Source organism: Thamnophis sirtalis, unplaced genomic scaffold, assembly GCF_051295495.1.
Source record: "Thamnophis sirtalis isolate CommonGarterSnake01/CBP01778 unplaced genomic scaffold, rThaSir2_p1.2 scaffold_4, whole genome shotgun sequence".
NCBI lineage: Eukaryota > Metazoa > Chordata > Lepidosauria > Squamata > Natricidae > Thamnophis > Thamnophis sirtalis.
Window position 1 is genome coordinate 30,549,907 of NW_028261384.1, and position 17,396 is coordinate 30,567,302.

The 17,396-nt window shown below is 33.2% G+C and overlaps 1 protein-coding gene across 4 annotated transcripts in view; it reads right to left on the reverse strand.

Moving 5' to 3' along the window:
• Positions 1–651: 651 nt before the first annotated feature.
• Positions 652–17,396, reverse strand: part of CDK6 (cyclin dependent kinase 6) — a 129,659-nt gene continuing 112,914 nt past the window's right edge. For all 4 annotated transcript variants that reach the window (XM_014066494.2, XM_014066576.2, XM_014066727.2 and 1 more), the window contains exons 6-8: positions 14,297–14,347; positions 10,572–10,707; positions 652–8,637 (exon numbers count right to left, since the gene is read on the reverse strand). In XM_014066494.2, the coding sequence (XP_013921969.1) occupies positions 8,491–8,637; positions 10,572–10,707; positions 14,297–14,347 (334 nt within the window). In that variant the 3' untranslated portion in view covers positions 652–8,490. The remainder of the gene's footprint in view (positions 8,638–10,571; positions 10,708–14,296; positions 14,348–17,396) is intronic.

Here is a 17,396-nt window from a genome sequence, read left to right on the forward strand (position 1 = left end):
TAATCAGTATGTCCTCTTAGAAAGAATCTCTGAACACATTGAGTCCCTGCTGAACTAGAATTAGGTGCAGAGACATCCAATTCATATTTTTTTAAATCATCAATGGCCCCAGTTTCTAAACCAATTTCGTATTTATTTTGTACAATGACAATAAACGCTATACTATACTATAATAATTAACACGTAATGGGTTTCATCAATATTTCACTTCTTCCTCTCCTTTTAATTTATAATAAGAGAACAAAAAGAAACTAAGACTTAACAAGAACAATTCTTACCTTAATCCACAATTTTTCTCTAAAACTTTATACACAAGCAGTGGCCTAGTATTTATTATTGTAGTATAATATTGAAATTAAAGCATGGATCATTCATGGAACTGATGCTTTTAAACGTCAGCTCAGTATATGGAATGTGTTATTTAATTTGTAGTTAAACAATTAGGCTACTCTTTTATACTGCCTCTTGTGTTATGCTAACAACATTGGTATAACAGCGACTATCCTCAATCAAATGTCTTCTGCTGAACAAATTGTGTCTAGAAGCACAGTAGAATGTTTTTTTTCCTTGGCATCCCCATTCAACAAAGGTAGAATTATTTAACCATTGTCACATAATTTTATTTTTATATACAGAGTTATCAAAGCTAAAATGTATCAGTTATCATGGACTCATTTCTAAAAACTACAAAAAAGAAAAAAAGAAAAAAAGAAAGCTTATTAAATCTAATTTTCCACAAAATATTTTACATTGTATTGTTCTATAAATTTTACTCTATTTAAACTTATCAAGTTCACCTATGTTCTTTTCAAAAACAAGATCTAAAAGATATTATATCCAACAAGCTTTGTCTCTTTAGTGGCAAAATACAAATATTATACTATGCAGCTTGTTCAGGTGATTTATTTAAAATTCTGTCTCTCTTTTAGTCTAATAAGATTAACAGCTCACAATCTATAATGAACATTTAAAAAAATGAAAACAATAATGCAAGAGTCCAGATCTCCTACACTTACAATTTTAAGACTACATTTTACACTTTATCTCAGCTCCAAGTAACTGAGAGATCCACTTTAGTTAACTTGTAACGTACATCATTTAAAATAGCAATCATTTACACTGCAGATATACAATAAGGTGGAAATAAATTTTGACCCTATGAATTGGGTTTGAGTGCAGTTACTAACCATGTATCTTCATTAAATCAGCCAATTACTAAGCAAGAACCTGAGACTGCAATTTTTTTGTAACTGTAAAGACATTTAAAATTCACTAGTTTAGATGGAAGGATTTCAAGAGAAATTCTGCTTAGGGACACAATCCTCAAACTGTAACCATCTAATAAATAACATTGCAATCCTGAAGAAAAGTCAGCTGATTGAAAACCCTCAGGTTTAATTCTAGGCTTGAAAGCTCAAAGCAATTGAGTTAGAGCAGGGGTGTCAAATTTGTGTCCTCACATTGTCCTCACGATTGTTAAATCGGGTGGGCATGGCCAGCGCGTGACGCATCTGGGCCCAAGGTTTGTCACCCCTGAGCTAGAGAAATAGCATCATTAGGATAATTCAATCAACATTTATACCATTAAGTGAGTCAGCCAGCTGTGTTAAGACACTAGCTCATTCTCTCATTGTGCGATCACCCTATTCTCAGCGGAGTGTAGAAAACCTGGTATACATAGAATTGTTCTTTATTCGTAATTGCAATTGCAATTCACTAGAATGTGATTTCTCAAGAATAATGTCATTATCACTTACTCAAGTTAATAAGGAAATAGAATCTATGTATAACCAAGTACCCATGGCCTGGAATTATGTGCAGAATTTGCTCATTCTCTTGTCTGAGGAAAGCAGCAGATTCCTCACTGTGTGAACATTAATTCCTTGCTCAGAAAAGAAAAATAAAAGGCCCATGAATGTAGAATTCCATACAGTCTCAGAAACTTAACAATGAAGCCGCTTTGTAAAATTTCCACTGATATACTCTAGAACAGAAAACTTTCTTTAGGATTATAATTCAAAACAAAGTAAATATAATTTAACTTCAGACAGAAAACTGGTAATCATGTATTTTTGCATTTCCAAAATATTATGAATCATAAAAATATGATTATATAACAAAATAAAATTAAATGATGTATGCACTGACAAAAACATATTTTGATATGACAGAATATATAGACATTTTTTGCCACTTTCAAAAAATGAATTTCAAGTTATAATATTCAACCTATAGAATCTTACTGAGTAAAATATTTAATCAATGAATGGTCATATTCTTAGGAGGGCAAACTGAGACCCAGAAACCAACTTCTTTGCTCATGGTAAGCATATACAGCAGATGCACACAATTTGAATCGCTTTAGTACAATAGGGCAAATAGTCTCTATGGACTGTAGACACCTAAAAAGAAATAATTTTAGAGGTGCATTCCAACATGCAAATAATAATATACAGCAAATAGTAAAAGTGTAAAAATATAATTCACTGTTTTAGGTGTCCTATTCCATTGATATCTTACATCAGACTGATCATTAAAACAAATACACAAATAGGGTTCATATATTTTTTGAATTTGCTCACACAAGTTGCTAGTATGATTTACAAAAAACAACAACCAACAACCCAAAATGACTGAGTTCATATAATATGCTATAACATAACCCAACAGACTATTTTATGGATTAGCAGAACATGAGGATCTAGCCACTGGCACTGTAAACAGTTTGAAAAGTATAGAACATATTTTGTAAAAGGGGCATGCTGATTTCTTATATTCATAAATCATAGGCACCTTAATAAGCCATAATGAGATCAATATGGTAAATGCACTGTTATAGAAATGATATAATGTGTACTTTCATCATGACTCACACAAATATTCACATTCTTTGATGACAATACAACTGTCATTTCCCCTTCACCAATCTCTCAACAGATACATCTGCAACTGGAAGACATTATCAATGGATTGGAGAAACAATAGATCCTAATAAATCAAAGTTTGTGATGCACAATGCATATCCTTCAAAAATGGATGTTACTAATTGGAAATTGTCAAGTTAAACCAACCAACACTGGGTTTATGAAGAATATATTGTGCATGGCATCAGCAGCCAGAGGATTTGCCATCCGGATGAGAGTTGAGAGAAAAGGCTTTATTTAGTCTTGGATAGTCACCTTTAAATGACATGAGTTAATTTAGACTGAAAAATAGTAGATGGCATAATTATCTCTGCCACTTTTCAAACATCATACCCTTTGTTGGTAGCTGCTGGTTTTTCAATTATTGCTAACTACTTCTATTCAGGCTAACATCTGTGAAATGAAACAAAATGTTGATTTTGTTTCAATGCCTTTGTATCATTTTCTGTTTCTCCTAGGTTATGATGGTAAATTAGTTCTTCCGGACTGTCAGTTAGCTTCATCTGCCTATATTTCTTCAAGATTATTAGGTTTGAGTCCTGGTATTTCATCAAACCTATTTGTTCTGTGTCACTCAACTCTAGTACTGTTCGCCCCCACCCCCAATTCAGATCTTTCTATCCTGAGTCTTTCAGCACTTCACCAATTTTAGTCTAATTGTGATGTGAGTTGTACTTTCATTTTTCTATATGCTTTAAACTGAAAACATGCTCCTTACATATAAAATGGAAAGAAACTCCACAAATAAGTAGATAATTCACTGCAAGTTCTTCATGAATTTTCTGCACAGTGTATAATGAAAAAAATATAAATGTGAATAATATGTATATACAGTATCAAACATTCCAATCTTGAACTTAGTACTTGAAAGGGTCATTGATTTCAGTAGGTGAAATGTCCATTTAGCAAGTGGAGGACCACAATATTTATATGAATGCAACAGCATAAATAGTGAATGACCACTTCTAAACATGTCCAAATTATGTTAACTGAAAGCAAAATACCTGTTTTATTGACTCTGATATTTGCAACTATTGGACGATTTAGACATGTTCATCAAAATGGAAGCAAGCAGCAGAACTGTAAGCATGCACCTAGAAATTTGCAGTTCTAATTTTTATATACAAAAATTCCACTAGAATTTGTAATTAGATAAATAAAAAGAAGCAAACAGACTGCAAACTTGAAAAAACAATATTTTCCCTGCAAGATCTTTTAAAATGTATATTGAAACTATTCAAAAGCTTTTATTGCTAAATATACAACTGGCTGACTATATTAATTTTTGACAAAGCAACATTATGAACACATTGTGCTGAATTATCAAAAGAAGGAAGCAAATTGTTGGATAAAAGTCAATATTTATGTATCAAAACAGTCTTCAAAATAAGGTTTTAGAGATTAGTAACCTGCAAAAAAGAAGTTTATTAGCGTTTAGAAAGCTGGCAGAGGAGATTTAAGCTTTGAGTGCTTTTCAGCAGCTACAGTTATTATAGAGATTTCTAACAACCTGCTTGGTTTCTATGCTGGGAAAAGAAGGTGATAGCATATTCCCATTCTCTTCTCTACTTGCAGTTCTCTGAGCTACATGCTATTTCCTGTTCTTTGTGATCAGATGGATGCTTAAATTTAAGGGTATGCTAAGGTCTGCTTAAATATATTTGAAATTTCTCCACACTAACATACACTGTTTTCTGAAATCCTGACTCTTACTTATTCAATTTAGTTTGTCACTTTCACGTGTTCTGCAACTAAAATTATATCTATATGTATTAAGTTAAATATAATGAATACAAAATAGTTTTTGATGATTTAATAAAATATGTGTAGTTAATTTATCCTGACCTCATGTAGGGTAGAAAATTTCTAAACCACTAGCTAAAAGCTTTTTTAAAAATACTGTAAGTATGCTTAATCTTTTAAAACTCAACATGGTACACTGGATTATTGAATAAACTTATATGCAATACAATAAAATCTATAAGCCATAAAGAAGATACTGTTAAGTGCAAAGATACCTGAGATCGTATCTTTTTGGATTTAAAGTAATTGTAATTTCTAGCAGCCAATAAATCTGTACAATGTAATCTGTGAATAATGTATGTGTATTTTATGTAAACAAGTAACAAAATGCATACATGAACAGATAACTTTCAGCAAGAGGGATAGTCATGAAAATGGTTGACAGCAAGCAGGACCAGCTTGAGATATATTGCTGTCCAATAGGTTAAAGTAAAAGATACTAAAGATAAATTTCAATGTAACCTTGCAATAGAATCAAAGATGCTAGAACTCATTATATGTTATCTTAGACTGCAAACTTTGAATTGCTATGCAAGCATACAGTATATTCAGGCCAAGAACGAAGAATCCTATTAAAAATTAGACTATCTAACTGAAACAATTCTCATAAACAAAACAAACATTTTATGGTATGCTGGTGAACATATAGTTGGTGCAGGTTACAATACACACACAATACACAAAAGATTCATATCATGCTGCAAGAAAACTTTGCTGGAATACTTTTTCTCAGCATCTGATCTATTGCTTTTTAGCCCAAAGAGCTGTATGTATGGTGGGGTCCAAATGTGCAGCAAGGTTTTGAGTCACTCCCACCTCAAAACTCCTTAGAGGGTCTTCTGTCACATCCTAAGGAATTACTGTCAGAAATGAGAAAGTGAAAAATTCTCCTGGAAATTGCAAGCCCCTGTTGAGTTTTAGGGCAAGAGCCAAGGAACTGAACTGGTGGCAGGAGAGATTCTTCTGCAGGTATTCCCTGAGCTAAGTCTACGCCAAACCTAAATGAACAATTTCTATTGCACATAGTTGGTGGCATGAATAGCAGAACAAATAGTCTTATATTTCTAAAGAAAATATCTTGAAACTAATAGAAGCAATTAGATGTTCAGCTTAGAACTATATGATATAGATGTAATAACTAGGATACATCAGCAAAGGTAGAAAAGTAAAGAACAGAGGATACTACATTTAACCATATTCAACTATTAATTTATCTAGTCCATACTATTTGTATTAAACCAACTATCCAAGGTTCAAAGTAGGTTTGTCCTTTCTAACTATACATCAGAAATACAATATTGGATTTTCAGCATTTAGAGCTCTGCCTTTTAACAAGTTGTTCCTCGGTATTTCTTCTGGTCAGCTTCACTGCTTCTCCACAATGTAAAACTTGGAAATATAATAGGCTACTTGAACTGCTCATATTTGCAAAGTATATCTACTGTTGCTTAGTCAGAAATAATTTCATTGATATTTCCATAAAACACTAAGCTCTCTTAAATTCAATCTGGGTTAGAATTGCACTAATAAAAACCAATAGTAACCAATGGTGTTACTCTACAGAAGTTCAAGATAATTGCAAAATGTTGGCATAGCAGAGTTTCAGTTTCTGGAAAATTATTTGAAATAGATACGCAAACTGTGAGAAACTTCTAAGCAGGGCATTTTGTTTAGTAATTTGGATGACTAGTCTTGACAGAGGACATTATATAACAGGGATATAACAAAGAGATAGTCACATGAGCTTACCTATGTTCCACTGAGAACAAATTATTGAGATACACTACTTAGGAAAACAAATCAAAAGCAATGCTGAATTTTTGGACTCATGCCCCTTTTCACACCTTATATAGGCTACAAATAAAATGAATGAATATTATACAGGAAAAGATTGACTTATTCCAGGAATTAATATTCAAAGTATGACGAAATAGTTGATACAACTTAGTAAACAGAAAAAGATGATTAGATAGCAGAGCAACAATTATAATAGGTAAGAATACAATTCATCGATTGGTTCCAATAGCACCTGTATCTTCTGATTTGTTGCAGCCATTAATATATTGGCATTGGAGCTATATTAGATGCTACAATGTGGGACGTGGATTAAGAAGATTTAATCAAATCATACTACAAAAATAATTTTTCTTTTTAAAATTCTATTTTTTTTTACAAAAACTCTAAAACATACAGACATTTAATGCAAGATTTAAAATACTTGTGCTAACATATCCATGTGACTTATTCATTAACATTGGCTTTCAAATAAAGCAAATGTGAAAGGCAAAGCAGAGTAGAGCAGTATGGTTTTCTAATATTTTCATATAGAAAAATAAAATCTATTGAATTATATTAAATGTCAGATTGGAAGCAAACTTGAAACAAACGTGAAGGCTATGTGGTCTGATGCCTGAGTTAATTGCAATAATGACATACAGGCTTGAATGTCAGCTATGAGCACCTGGTTTCTCATTGCATAATCCACTGCATGTTTATTCAGAAGTAAGTCTCAGTAAATTAGATCCATGTTTACACCACCATACAGTACTTTAGCATAGTACTTCCATTATAATCCCTGTGGATTTTACTCTATTGTCCCAGAGATTTCAAAGGCTTTAAATATATCTGCAGTTGAATAAAAGCACATTTTGTTCAAAATAATTTACCCTCAAGAGAAAACCATACAAGACTGCAGATTTTTTTTTAATGTGCTGTGCAGAAATTCACATGTGATTCAATGGCAGTTTAGTCTCAAATAAGTGGAAATAGTTTGCAATTTATCAAATAATCAATTCTATAAACAGTTGTGCCTCACTAAATTTAACAGGGCTTATTTTGGAGATTTTTTCAGGTTGCCATTTTAGTTTATGTACACATGTGCATGTGTGAGTAAGCAAAATTAGGTGTTTATATATACATACAACTATATATGAACACTTATTTTTGTTCTTATTTCATCCTTGAATCTGAAAATGATAAATCTGAAATTCATAACTTCCAAAGTCATAGAAGTATATAATATCAGAAAAGATAAAGATGAAATGTTGTGCAGTGATTGACATAAATTTAGATGATAGGAAAGATTGCTACAAATTAATTTCTTTAAAACCAGCTGTTCCCTTTACCATATGTATATTATTAATATTTGAATATTAAGTCACAGACACAGTAAAAGTTATCATCTCTCATCTCTTATTAGGGAAGGAACCTGTGGATTATAATAGCCAGATGTATTTTTTACATTTTTCTCTTAACGTTAGGGTAGAGAGAATAATAGCTCAGCGTCACTCTTTTAAATATTACTTCAACAATATTTCTGAATTCATGATCAAGGAAATAAACAGCAAAACAAACTACCACCATAACTCCCAGAGAAGGGGCTCGTCAAACTTCAGCACCCAGAAACAGAAATCAAGTCATATTTTGGCAGAGACTCTGAATTCTTCTAATCCATGGTGGCATCGTTCAATGCTAGGAGAAAAAGGCAGCAAAACTGAGCAACAGCTTCTTCATCTGGTAGATTTCGAGATAGACTAACAAATACCAAGCTACAGTGAAATCTATTTAAAGTTTTTGTATCTTGAATTGTTTTGACATGCCTAACTATGTTTTTTTCCCTTAGAGAGGCAAAGCATCATTTTGAAGAACTACATAATTATGTGGAGTCTTCAAGAAAGTTTTCAGACATACAATGATGCTTTTTACCTTTAACAGTGATCTTATCAAACTAGTTTGTTTCTCCTTAGGTTAGCTTGATAAAGCCTTACAGTGAATTCATCTCTGTGGAGTTTTGACTGGAGGACACATCAGAATCTGTATTCTCTTTGCATTTCTCCAAGTCATGAAAATAAGGATGGGTCAAGGCATCATAAGCTGATATTCTCTTCATAGGATTGAATGTCAGACATTTCTGTATAAGATAGAGAAAACAATTAATAGAGGGCAACACTGATGGATCCAGCAACTCACTTTTTCTACTGCTGATGATTTAACAAGAAAAGACACAGATTTATTAGATAATGATCTTTTTAAAGATATATTTAAAGTTTTTGTCTATATTGTCATCAGCACTGCTTTAAGAGGAGCAGCATGTAATTAGCCTTGACTTATTGGGAAAAAAGCTCTGCAAAATCAAATACAGGTATTATTTGAAAGAGTGGCCTACAGAAAATCAAAGAATCTTAAATTAGATTGGAAAAATAAATATATAGGGAGAATAATCAGTAGTAAACTGTTTGAATACAAGTAATTCTAAATTTACAATCATTTATTTAACAACTGTTTGAAGTTACAATGGTGCTGAGAACAATGATGATCAGTCCTCACACTTACAACCATCACATTACCAAAATCCAGGCGCCTGGCATGCATTTACAACAAGGGAGGTGTCTTGGGTTCACATGATTGTCATTTATTATCTTCCCTGGAGGCTTCTGACAAAATTAATAGGGAAAGCCAGATTCACTTAACAACCATGAGATTCCCTTAATGACTGGAGCAATAAAAGTACAAAATTGGGCACAACCTAGCGATGAAAGTTTCAACCCCAATTGTGATGGCAAGTCAAAGACTGCCTACATTATTATCAGGAAAACTAAAGACTCATTAGGAGTCAAATTCAGTCTGAAGATGACTATACTGCATCATTAACAATATTAATAAAGGTACTAAGTAAAATCCCTAACAAAACCACATGAGTTCCGAAATATTAAGGGTTATTATACCAGCAAGAAAAAGTTATATATTCTGCAATTCTACGGGATATATTTAATTTGCTCACAAGTTTCTTAAATGATTAATATGCATGTACTCTATGGGTAATATTTAGTTTCATGCACTATTGTAATGCACAACAGTTATTACACAGGTTATTAAATTACAATACATTTTGAATGCACAATTTGATAATTTATGTTGATTGATATACTAATTTCTCAGTACTGCAATTATTCTATCTCAGATTTTTTTTTGTTAATGTGTTAATTTGACCTGTGAAAAAGAGAACTATTTTCCTACAAAACTTGTTGAATGAATTACAGAGGTAAAATAATGGTGCCACTAATAAAGAATCTAAATCTTGTTAAATTATTTCAAATAGAGTGTATCCTCTTTTAAAATATTACTTAGGAAAAAGCAGACATCATCAAACAATTTCATTTATATTAACAGAAACCAATGGTAATAGCAACCCGAGATATGGCATTGATATGGTACACCGGGAGTCTGCTTATAGTCAATCATGATGCAAATTCTTTAAGAATGCAAACAGAATACATTCAGTTATTGATACGAATTTTTAAATATAACTAAACCTTTTAATTCAAGAAGAATTTAACACCATCTTTTATTGTGTCGCACATTCTCCAAACCCTAATAAATACTATGGGCTGCTATCAAGGGAAAGAAAAATTTCGTAGGAGGTTCCAGCAGGTGAATGCAGTTATTCTATACCCTTGACTAAAGACCCACTCCTTTGGGATAACACAGCCTAAAGTTGCCTTTAGTAAGACAGGAGGCATAAAGTTTAACAATAAAAACAAAAAAAATAAGTAATTTTTTCACAGTCTCCCTTAAAGAATTTTGTGATTGCTGGGTGTTCTTGATTTATTCTGTGTAGTGAAGATGAAGTTGTGGCTTTAGATTTGAGATTCTTATCTCCTCCCAAAATTTATATTTGAGGATATTTCTTGATATCTCCCAAGCACTTCTGGTTTTTATTTGATGCTGGAGAAGACTTCCACATTTTTCTCACCTCAGCAACAGATAATTATACTGTGTATTGCTGACTTTTTTGGTCTGTGTTATGCTGCTTATTTCTAAAATTTTACTATGACAGATACTTACAAGTAGCAAGTCTTTGCCCAGTTCATCAATATCTGTTACAAGAAGTTCAATGGGCTGTGGGGATTGAGAAGCAAAAGCATTCCTTGGGAGGGCAACATCAATAGGCCAATCTTCTTCTTCAGGAAGACCAATTACTCTATAGAGAAGATAAGAACAAGCACTTATTCCAGACAAAATATTAATTCTTACCATGTTTGTTTCAGTCTCTGATGATGGTTCTCAATTGTGAATTTTCATTCATTTATTTAAGAGCTGTCAATATAAAATTGTAGAAGCACCTTACATTAAAGACTTTCTTTTAAAATGACAACTGAAATGATAAAACCTCAATTAAAAAGTAAACAAAATAGATGGTTTTAGAGCACAGGTCTCCAATCCCCGATCTGCAGACCACTACTATTCTGCAATCTGTTGGCAACCAAGTCACACAAGCACAGGTGAATGAGGGAAGCACCATTTGCGCAAGTGACTTGCACGCACACATGAACACACCCCCCCCCCAAGCTGGTATTTGGGTTTCCAGTGCTCCAGGCCGCATGAAGACCAGCTGGCCACTGCGAATGTATGTGCTGGAAACCGGAATACCAGTTGGTGATGGTGAATGTGCCGCCAGAGAGGGCTCTGTGTATCACCTCTGGCATGCGTGCCATAAGTTTACCATCATGGGCATAGATGATTCGAAGTGGAGCTGATGCCCTTTAAATAGTTTAGGAAGACCTATTAGTCTCATGTCCAAATTACTCCTCCCTGGAATGTTCAATTATTCTTTATTAGAAAATCAGTTTGAAGATTTGGAATAGGAACGCATGTAGTATCTCATAACTGCACATTAATGTGGTTAACACCATCAATATTAAACAAAATTCAGTGTACACTGCACCTTAAAATATAAACAGGGAAATGCTGTATACAGTCTAAATATATAATCTAAAATTGGGAATGGTAAAGTAATACTGGAAAAAAAGAAAATGGAATATATGTGGTCATTCATACAATTATAAATTTGCTTGAAGTTGCAATTGAGAATTTAAAGAACTCAAAAGCTTTATAAAAAGTTTTTTAAAAAAGAAACATGGCATGTAACAGATGAAAAGTTGGCTATTTAGTTCTGATTTCACTTCTTAAATGCAACACATAGACTTTATAATGGCAGTTAATATAGTACAAGACACAAATTAGGTCAGATGATTTGGAATTAAAAACCTATGCCACCAGGGTGCAGCCTTCCTCAGGTTTTAATAATTTGTTTATTTTATTTTTTTCCTGAAAGATGTACTAATGACACCAGTGGAAGATTCGTCCTTTGGTAGACAATGTGCCAATCTTGACTATCGAAGAGTCACATGAGGTTTCACTGATTCTTGCCAGTGCTGAAGGCACACTGCAGGATAAGCAGGAGATTTGTGGAACTGTTGTACAAGTATTATAAAACTAAAATTTCTTTGTACCACATAATATTTTTTCTAGAAAGCATTGCTATCTACTTTCATTTTTACAGTTAGCTTTATTGTAGGAAATTTATATCAATGAAATAAATCTTAAGATTGAATACAAAATTTACTGCTGTTAGATTTTTACAGTGTATTTATAATTTATATACACTGAATATCCTTAGATCCAAGAACATTCACCATTATTCCTTTGATTAGCATATTTCAATATGCAGAAATTGTAATGAAGTCCATCTTAAAATATATTTAGCATTTCCACTCAAAAAATCAATATAGGGGACTGTGGAAACATTTGAACAGTAAGAAAAATCACTATAAGCTTTAGAAAGCTGGAAACATTTGAGTTTTTTCCTGCAAGAAATCTATATAATAAGAAATGTTCAAATTGGCATTTGCTTTTTCTGATTAATGGATAAATTCTTTTCTATGCAAGTAGTTGCTTTAAGTAGAAACACACAAAACAGGGTATATTCCTACTATTCTTGCTCTTGACATTTACTGACCAGAAATACCACAATTTGTCATTTTATTAACAAAAAACAAAACAAAGCAGCAAGACTGTCCTGCTTCTTGTATTATAAGAATAGAGTAAGTGTAATAAAGCTAGACATAAATGAGCTATAGGATAACTGCCAGATTCTGAAAAAGGAAACCACTTGAACCTGCGTTTTTAAAAATTGCACAGAAAAAACTATTCAGTGCATGACAAATTAACCATATTGATGATTCAGAAACTATGGTGTAAAGTGCGGAAATGGAAGCCAAAGCCAACAATTGAAAACATTTAATTCAAAATAAAAATATCTAGGAAATAGGTAGATGTGTGTATATTATACCCACCACCTTTATTATTTGTACAAATAATTCAAGACAGCTTGAGTTATTTATACAAATATACTCAAGCAAAAATATCCAAGGCACCTTCCTGTTTTTCCCACAAAAAAACGGTAAGGTGCTTTGGATTGCGAGAAAGTGACTGGCCCAAAATCTCCCAGCTGACCCTCATGGCTAAGGAGAACTCAATGGTCTCATGCTTTCTAGCTTAGTGCCTTTCTATCCACTAGCCCCATGATGGCGAACCTATGGTACGCATGCTCTGGTGGCACACAGAGCCATTTTTGGTGGTGCACCAACTGTCAGCTCTGGCATGCGCCAGCTGATTTTTCACCACTGAGAATTTAATATATTCAATGTGGAACAGCAAAAAGCGAAGCAAAATTAGGAAGACTATAAAGGTGGCATTTTTCTTTCCTCCACTCCTTTTTTCTTTATGCCACCTTGCTCTAATCCTATAAGGGAATCCATACATAAAAGTGAACCTCTGCGTGCATATCGTTTACTTGACCAGAAACCAGAATACTTAATTTAATATACTACCACATTCACAGCATTGCTTCATGTATATTGATACAAAGATGAAAACCTAAATGCTGTAATAGAATTGATTTCCATTTGAGTTTCTTGATACAACAAATTGTATAAATGAACCAATCTGCAATGGGATACTTAGCTTTATCATACTAGATCTTTTCTTTTGTCTTCATTAGATCTTTGATAAGAAAAAAGTGCTCCCTTAGCCTTCTCCCACTCACTTCCCAAAACCCTTAAGAAAGATGGAGCTAATAGCAAACTGGGAGAAGGAGAAATACTTGATTTCCTATTTGGCTCAGATGAAAGAAATAAATGTCAATGACTACCCCAGGCAGTACAGCATAGAATCATAACTAGATGATTGATTAATTAGGAACTGAAGAAGTAGAAGCAATAAGATTATCATTAAACATTTTTGAAATTATGAAGGATCTCTAAGAATAAGCATAACTTTTAATATTTGTAGGATTCACACTTCAGCTATGCTGGCAGAGAATGTACTTTAAAAATTAAATGAAGCAGTAAAGTTTGGTGGCCTCCATATACTCAGACTTTAATACAAAGTCTTGCTGAAGAAAGTTTGAGAAAGGAAGATCTAATTTTCTCCACTGAAGGATGTACTTGGTCAGATCCAGGGTGAGTTAATTGTATGCAGTTCATATTGAAAACAATGGAAATTATTTCTAATCATATTTCACTGCTAACAGTGGGACTTGCATGCATTGTATTCCAGATCCAATCATCTTGGAATACCTATAGTGTAAATCAGTTTAGAAGCAATAATCTGGATTCCTGTGTAACAAAATGAGTGAATACTGTATTAAACAAACAAACAAACAAACAAACAAACAACAATTAATTGGCAAATGATCTTGACAGAAAATGCAAGAAGCTGGAACTTACTCAAAGATTTTTCCTAGCTGATCAACATCAGAGTTACCACGGAAAAGCGGCCTAAAAAAAAAAAAGCACATACATTTTTAGCACAGTAATTAAAATATACTTTTAAGATCACCGGTCTGGCTTTCTTCAATTTCTCACTGCCCCAAAGCACACATTTTGAATCTCATCCAATGCACCCTGTTCCCAGAGTTCAATACTGAACTTTTAGAAAGCTGCTTTTCAGTCAACTTCCACCACATGGCAACAACAACAACCAAAAATCAGTATGATCACCAAGGCAGAAAAAAAACCCATTGTTTATTATAGCCCCTCTAAGGAAAATGTTTAAAAGTTTTGATTTGTTTTTAAAGTCACCTGCTTTATATATTTCTCTGTAATAATACAATACTTTGGGTTAATACAGAATGCTAATTGCAGACACTGAAAATTTGGTATTAGTAGATATAAAACATCATTTTATTTTTCTGTAATTGATGGATGTTGGTTACTGAAACCATAGACACAAACTCAGGGTTAATTTGAGGAAACTCCCTAAATTCTGCAGTTAAAAAACCTCTTGTATTAAATTGGCAATTTTGCAAGACTCATACCAGTTCTTGAAGAATTATTAATCCTGAGCCAGGCATGAATAACAAAGCATTTTTAACAGATCAACTCATTGGAAACCACCTCACAGCATGACAAAATCTAGCAAATATGTTACATAGGAAAGGGAAATTCATGTTTAGAAAAGAAACATTTCTAATCCAAACAACTTTATAGAGCCACGAGAGCAACTCTAGAACTGCCAATACAGCAGCTTCAAATTCTGGTCGGAAAGGCAGATATGGAAACAAAAAAAATTAACCTCCAAAGTCAAATGTCGAGTAGCTATGTGTCATTCCAAAATTCTGTATGAGAGGACGTTTGGGGAAAATAAAACACCACCATCTTACTTAGATACCTTGATTAAACATCTGCTTGTGATATATAGCTCTGAAACTTTGTTTTTTATTTCTTTCAAAGAATGCCAGAACCTATATTATTACAGTTTGGGATATATAGAACAACTCAGAATCCAAAGGCTAAGAAAACACTTCTCTATAAAAATTTGTAATTCAAAAGTTTATAAAAGTAATCTTTTTACTGAGAAATAACAGTTCTCAGTTGCCATAGTATAGAAGAAGCATGCTGCTAAGCAGCAAGGTCAAACAAGCAGGTTTATTCTACCACCATCCCACCCCATTTAGAAAAAAGGTGGGGTAGGGAGAAGAAAGGAAGAGACCATGTTAAGAAAAGGCATAACATCATTCATGAGTTGATGGAAGTCAGAAGGAACGTAGAAGCCATGCTGAGATATATATAGAGATAGAAGAATAGAATAGAATAGAATCTGGAAGGGACTTTGGAGGTCTTCTGGTCCAACCCCCCCCCCCCACACACACACCAGGTATACTATAACTCTGTAAAGTCTTAGAAGGAAACAATGGATGGCAACTAATCAAGGAAAGAATCAGCCTGGAATTAAGGAGAAAGGCCCTAACAGTTAGAAAATTAACCAGTGGGACAGCTTGCCTTTAGCAGTTGTGGGTGCTTCATCATTAGAGGTTTTCAAAAAGATTGTCTGAAATGATATAGGTTTTCCTGCTTGAGCAGGGGGGTTGGACTAGAAGACCCCCAAGATCCCTTCAGGTTTCTAATCTATTCTGTTCATTTTCTATTCTTTTTTTTATTATATTTTTCTCTTCCCTTCTATAACCAGGGCATAACATAAAGCAGTGAACCTGAAACTTTATGTAAACAAAACATGTGGTCTCTATTGAATTGCCACGCTCCAGATAGGGTTTAAAAATTAAGCATAAAGATCAAAATAAAAACAAGATAGGAAATAAAGACTAAACTAAAAATAACTTGGGTTGAAATCTGGTCAAAATATAATCCCTCTTTTTTTTTAAAGCAGAAAATAATAGAATGATTCAAGCAGCTGTCTTTTGTCATTTCTCTTTTCTACCTTTGTAGAAGGTATTTGCCATTAGGTATTTGCCATTTGCCATTAATTAAGGCTTAATATTGACCAACAGGATCATTTTGTCCGATTTTTATTATTAATGCCAAGCAGTAAAGGTGCCAATTAAAGTGATAAAAAATACCGCCCCCAGTAATTAATTTCAATCTGAATGGTAAGAAAATAGAATTTCTTACCAGAAATAGATAAGAGAGGAAAGCCTACTTTAATACCAAATTACAGAACTACTAAAAGAGTATGTGTGTATCATTTTGTGCCAATGTATTTAATACACACATGCACACACAAATAGATACTTCTTTGGTGTCAATGTAACATTAAGAGATAAAAAACCAAACAAGATTAAGAACATCTTGTTTATTTATATAATCCTAAAAGTAAATAAATGTGTAAATAAATGGCAGCTGAAAATATTATGCAATTCTTTTAAAAATTTATGCTTATAGTCATACAGTCATAGTCATATAGTCAAAAGCAAACAAAAATCATTCACAGATTTTAAATAAACACATCTATAAGAATAGGATGCATACAAGTAGACTTCACTTACCAACAATCATTGGGCCAGAATTTTCATTGCTTAGCAATGCAATTGTAAAACACTACAGGTAGTACTCATTTTATGACAATTGAGCCCAAAATTTATGTGAGACATTTGTTAAGTGAGTTTTGCCCCATTTTATGAACTTTCATGCCACAGTTGTTAAGTGAATCATAGCAGTTGTTAAGTTAGTAACAATTGTAAAGTGAATCTGGCTTCCCCATTGACTTTGCTTGTCAGAAGGTCACAAAAGATAATCACAGCCTAGGGCATTGTGACTGTCAGTTGACAACTGTCTGAATTTTGATCATGGTGATGCAACAATGGTCATAAGTGTGAAAAATGATTATAAATCATTTTTGAGTGCAGCTGTAAGTTCAAACGGTTACTAAATGAACTGTTGTAGATCGAGGACTACCTGTATGTTGTGGCCTTATATCGCCTAGCAATAGCAATCCCAATAGTCCCTTGTTAAACCAGAATCACAAGTCATTAAGGAAGGATCTCCTGGCAACTACTTGCTGGCTTCCAACAAGCAAAGACAACGAGAAAGT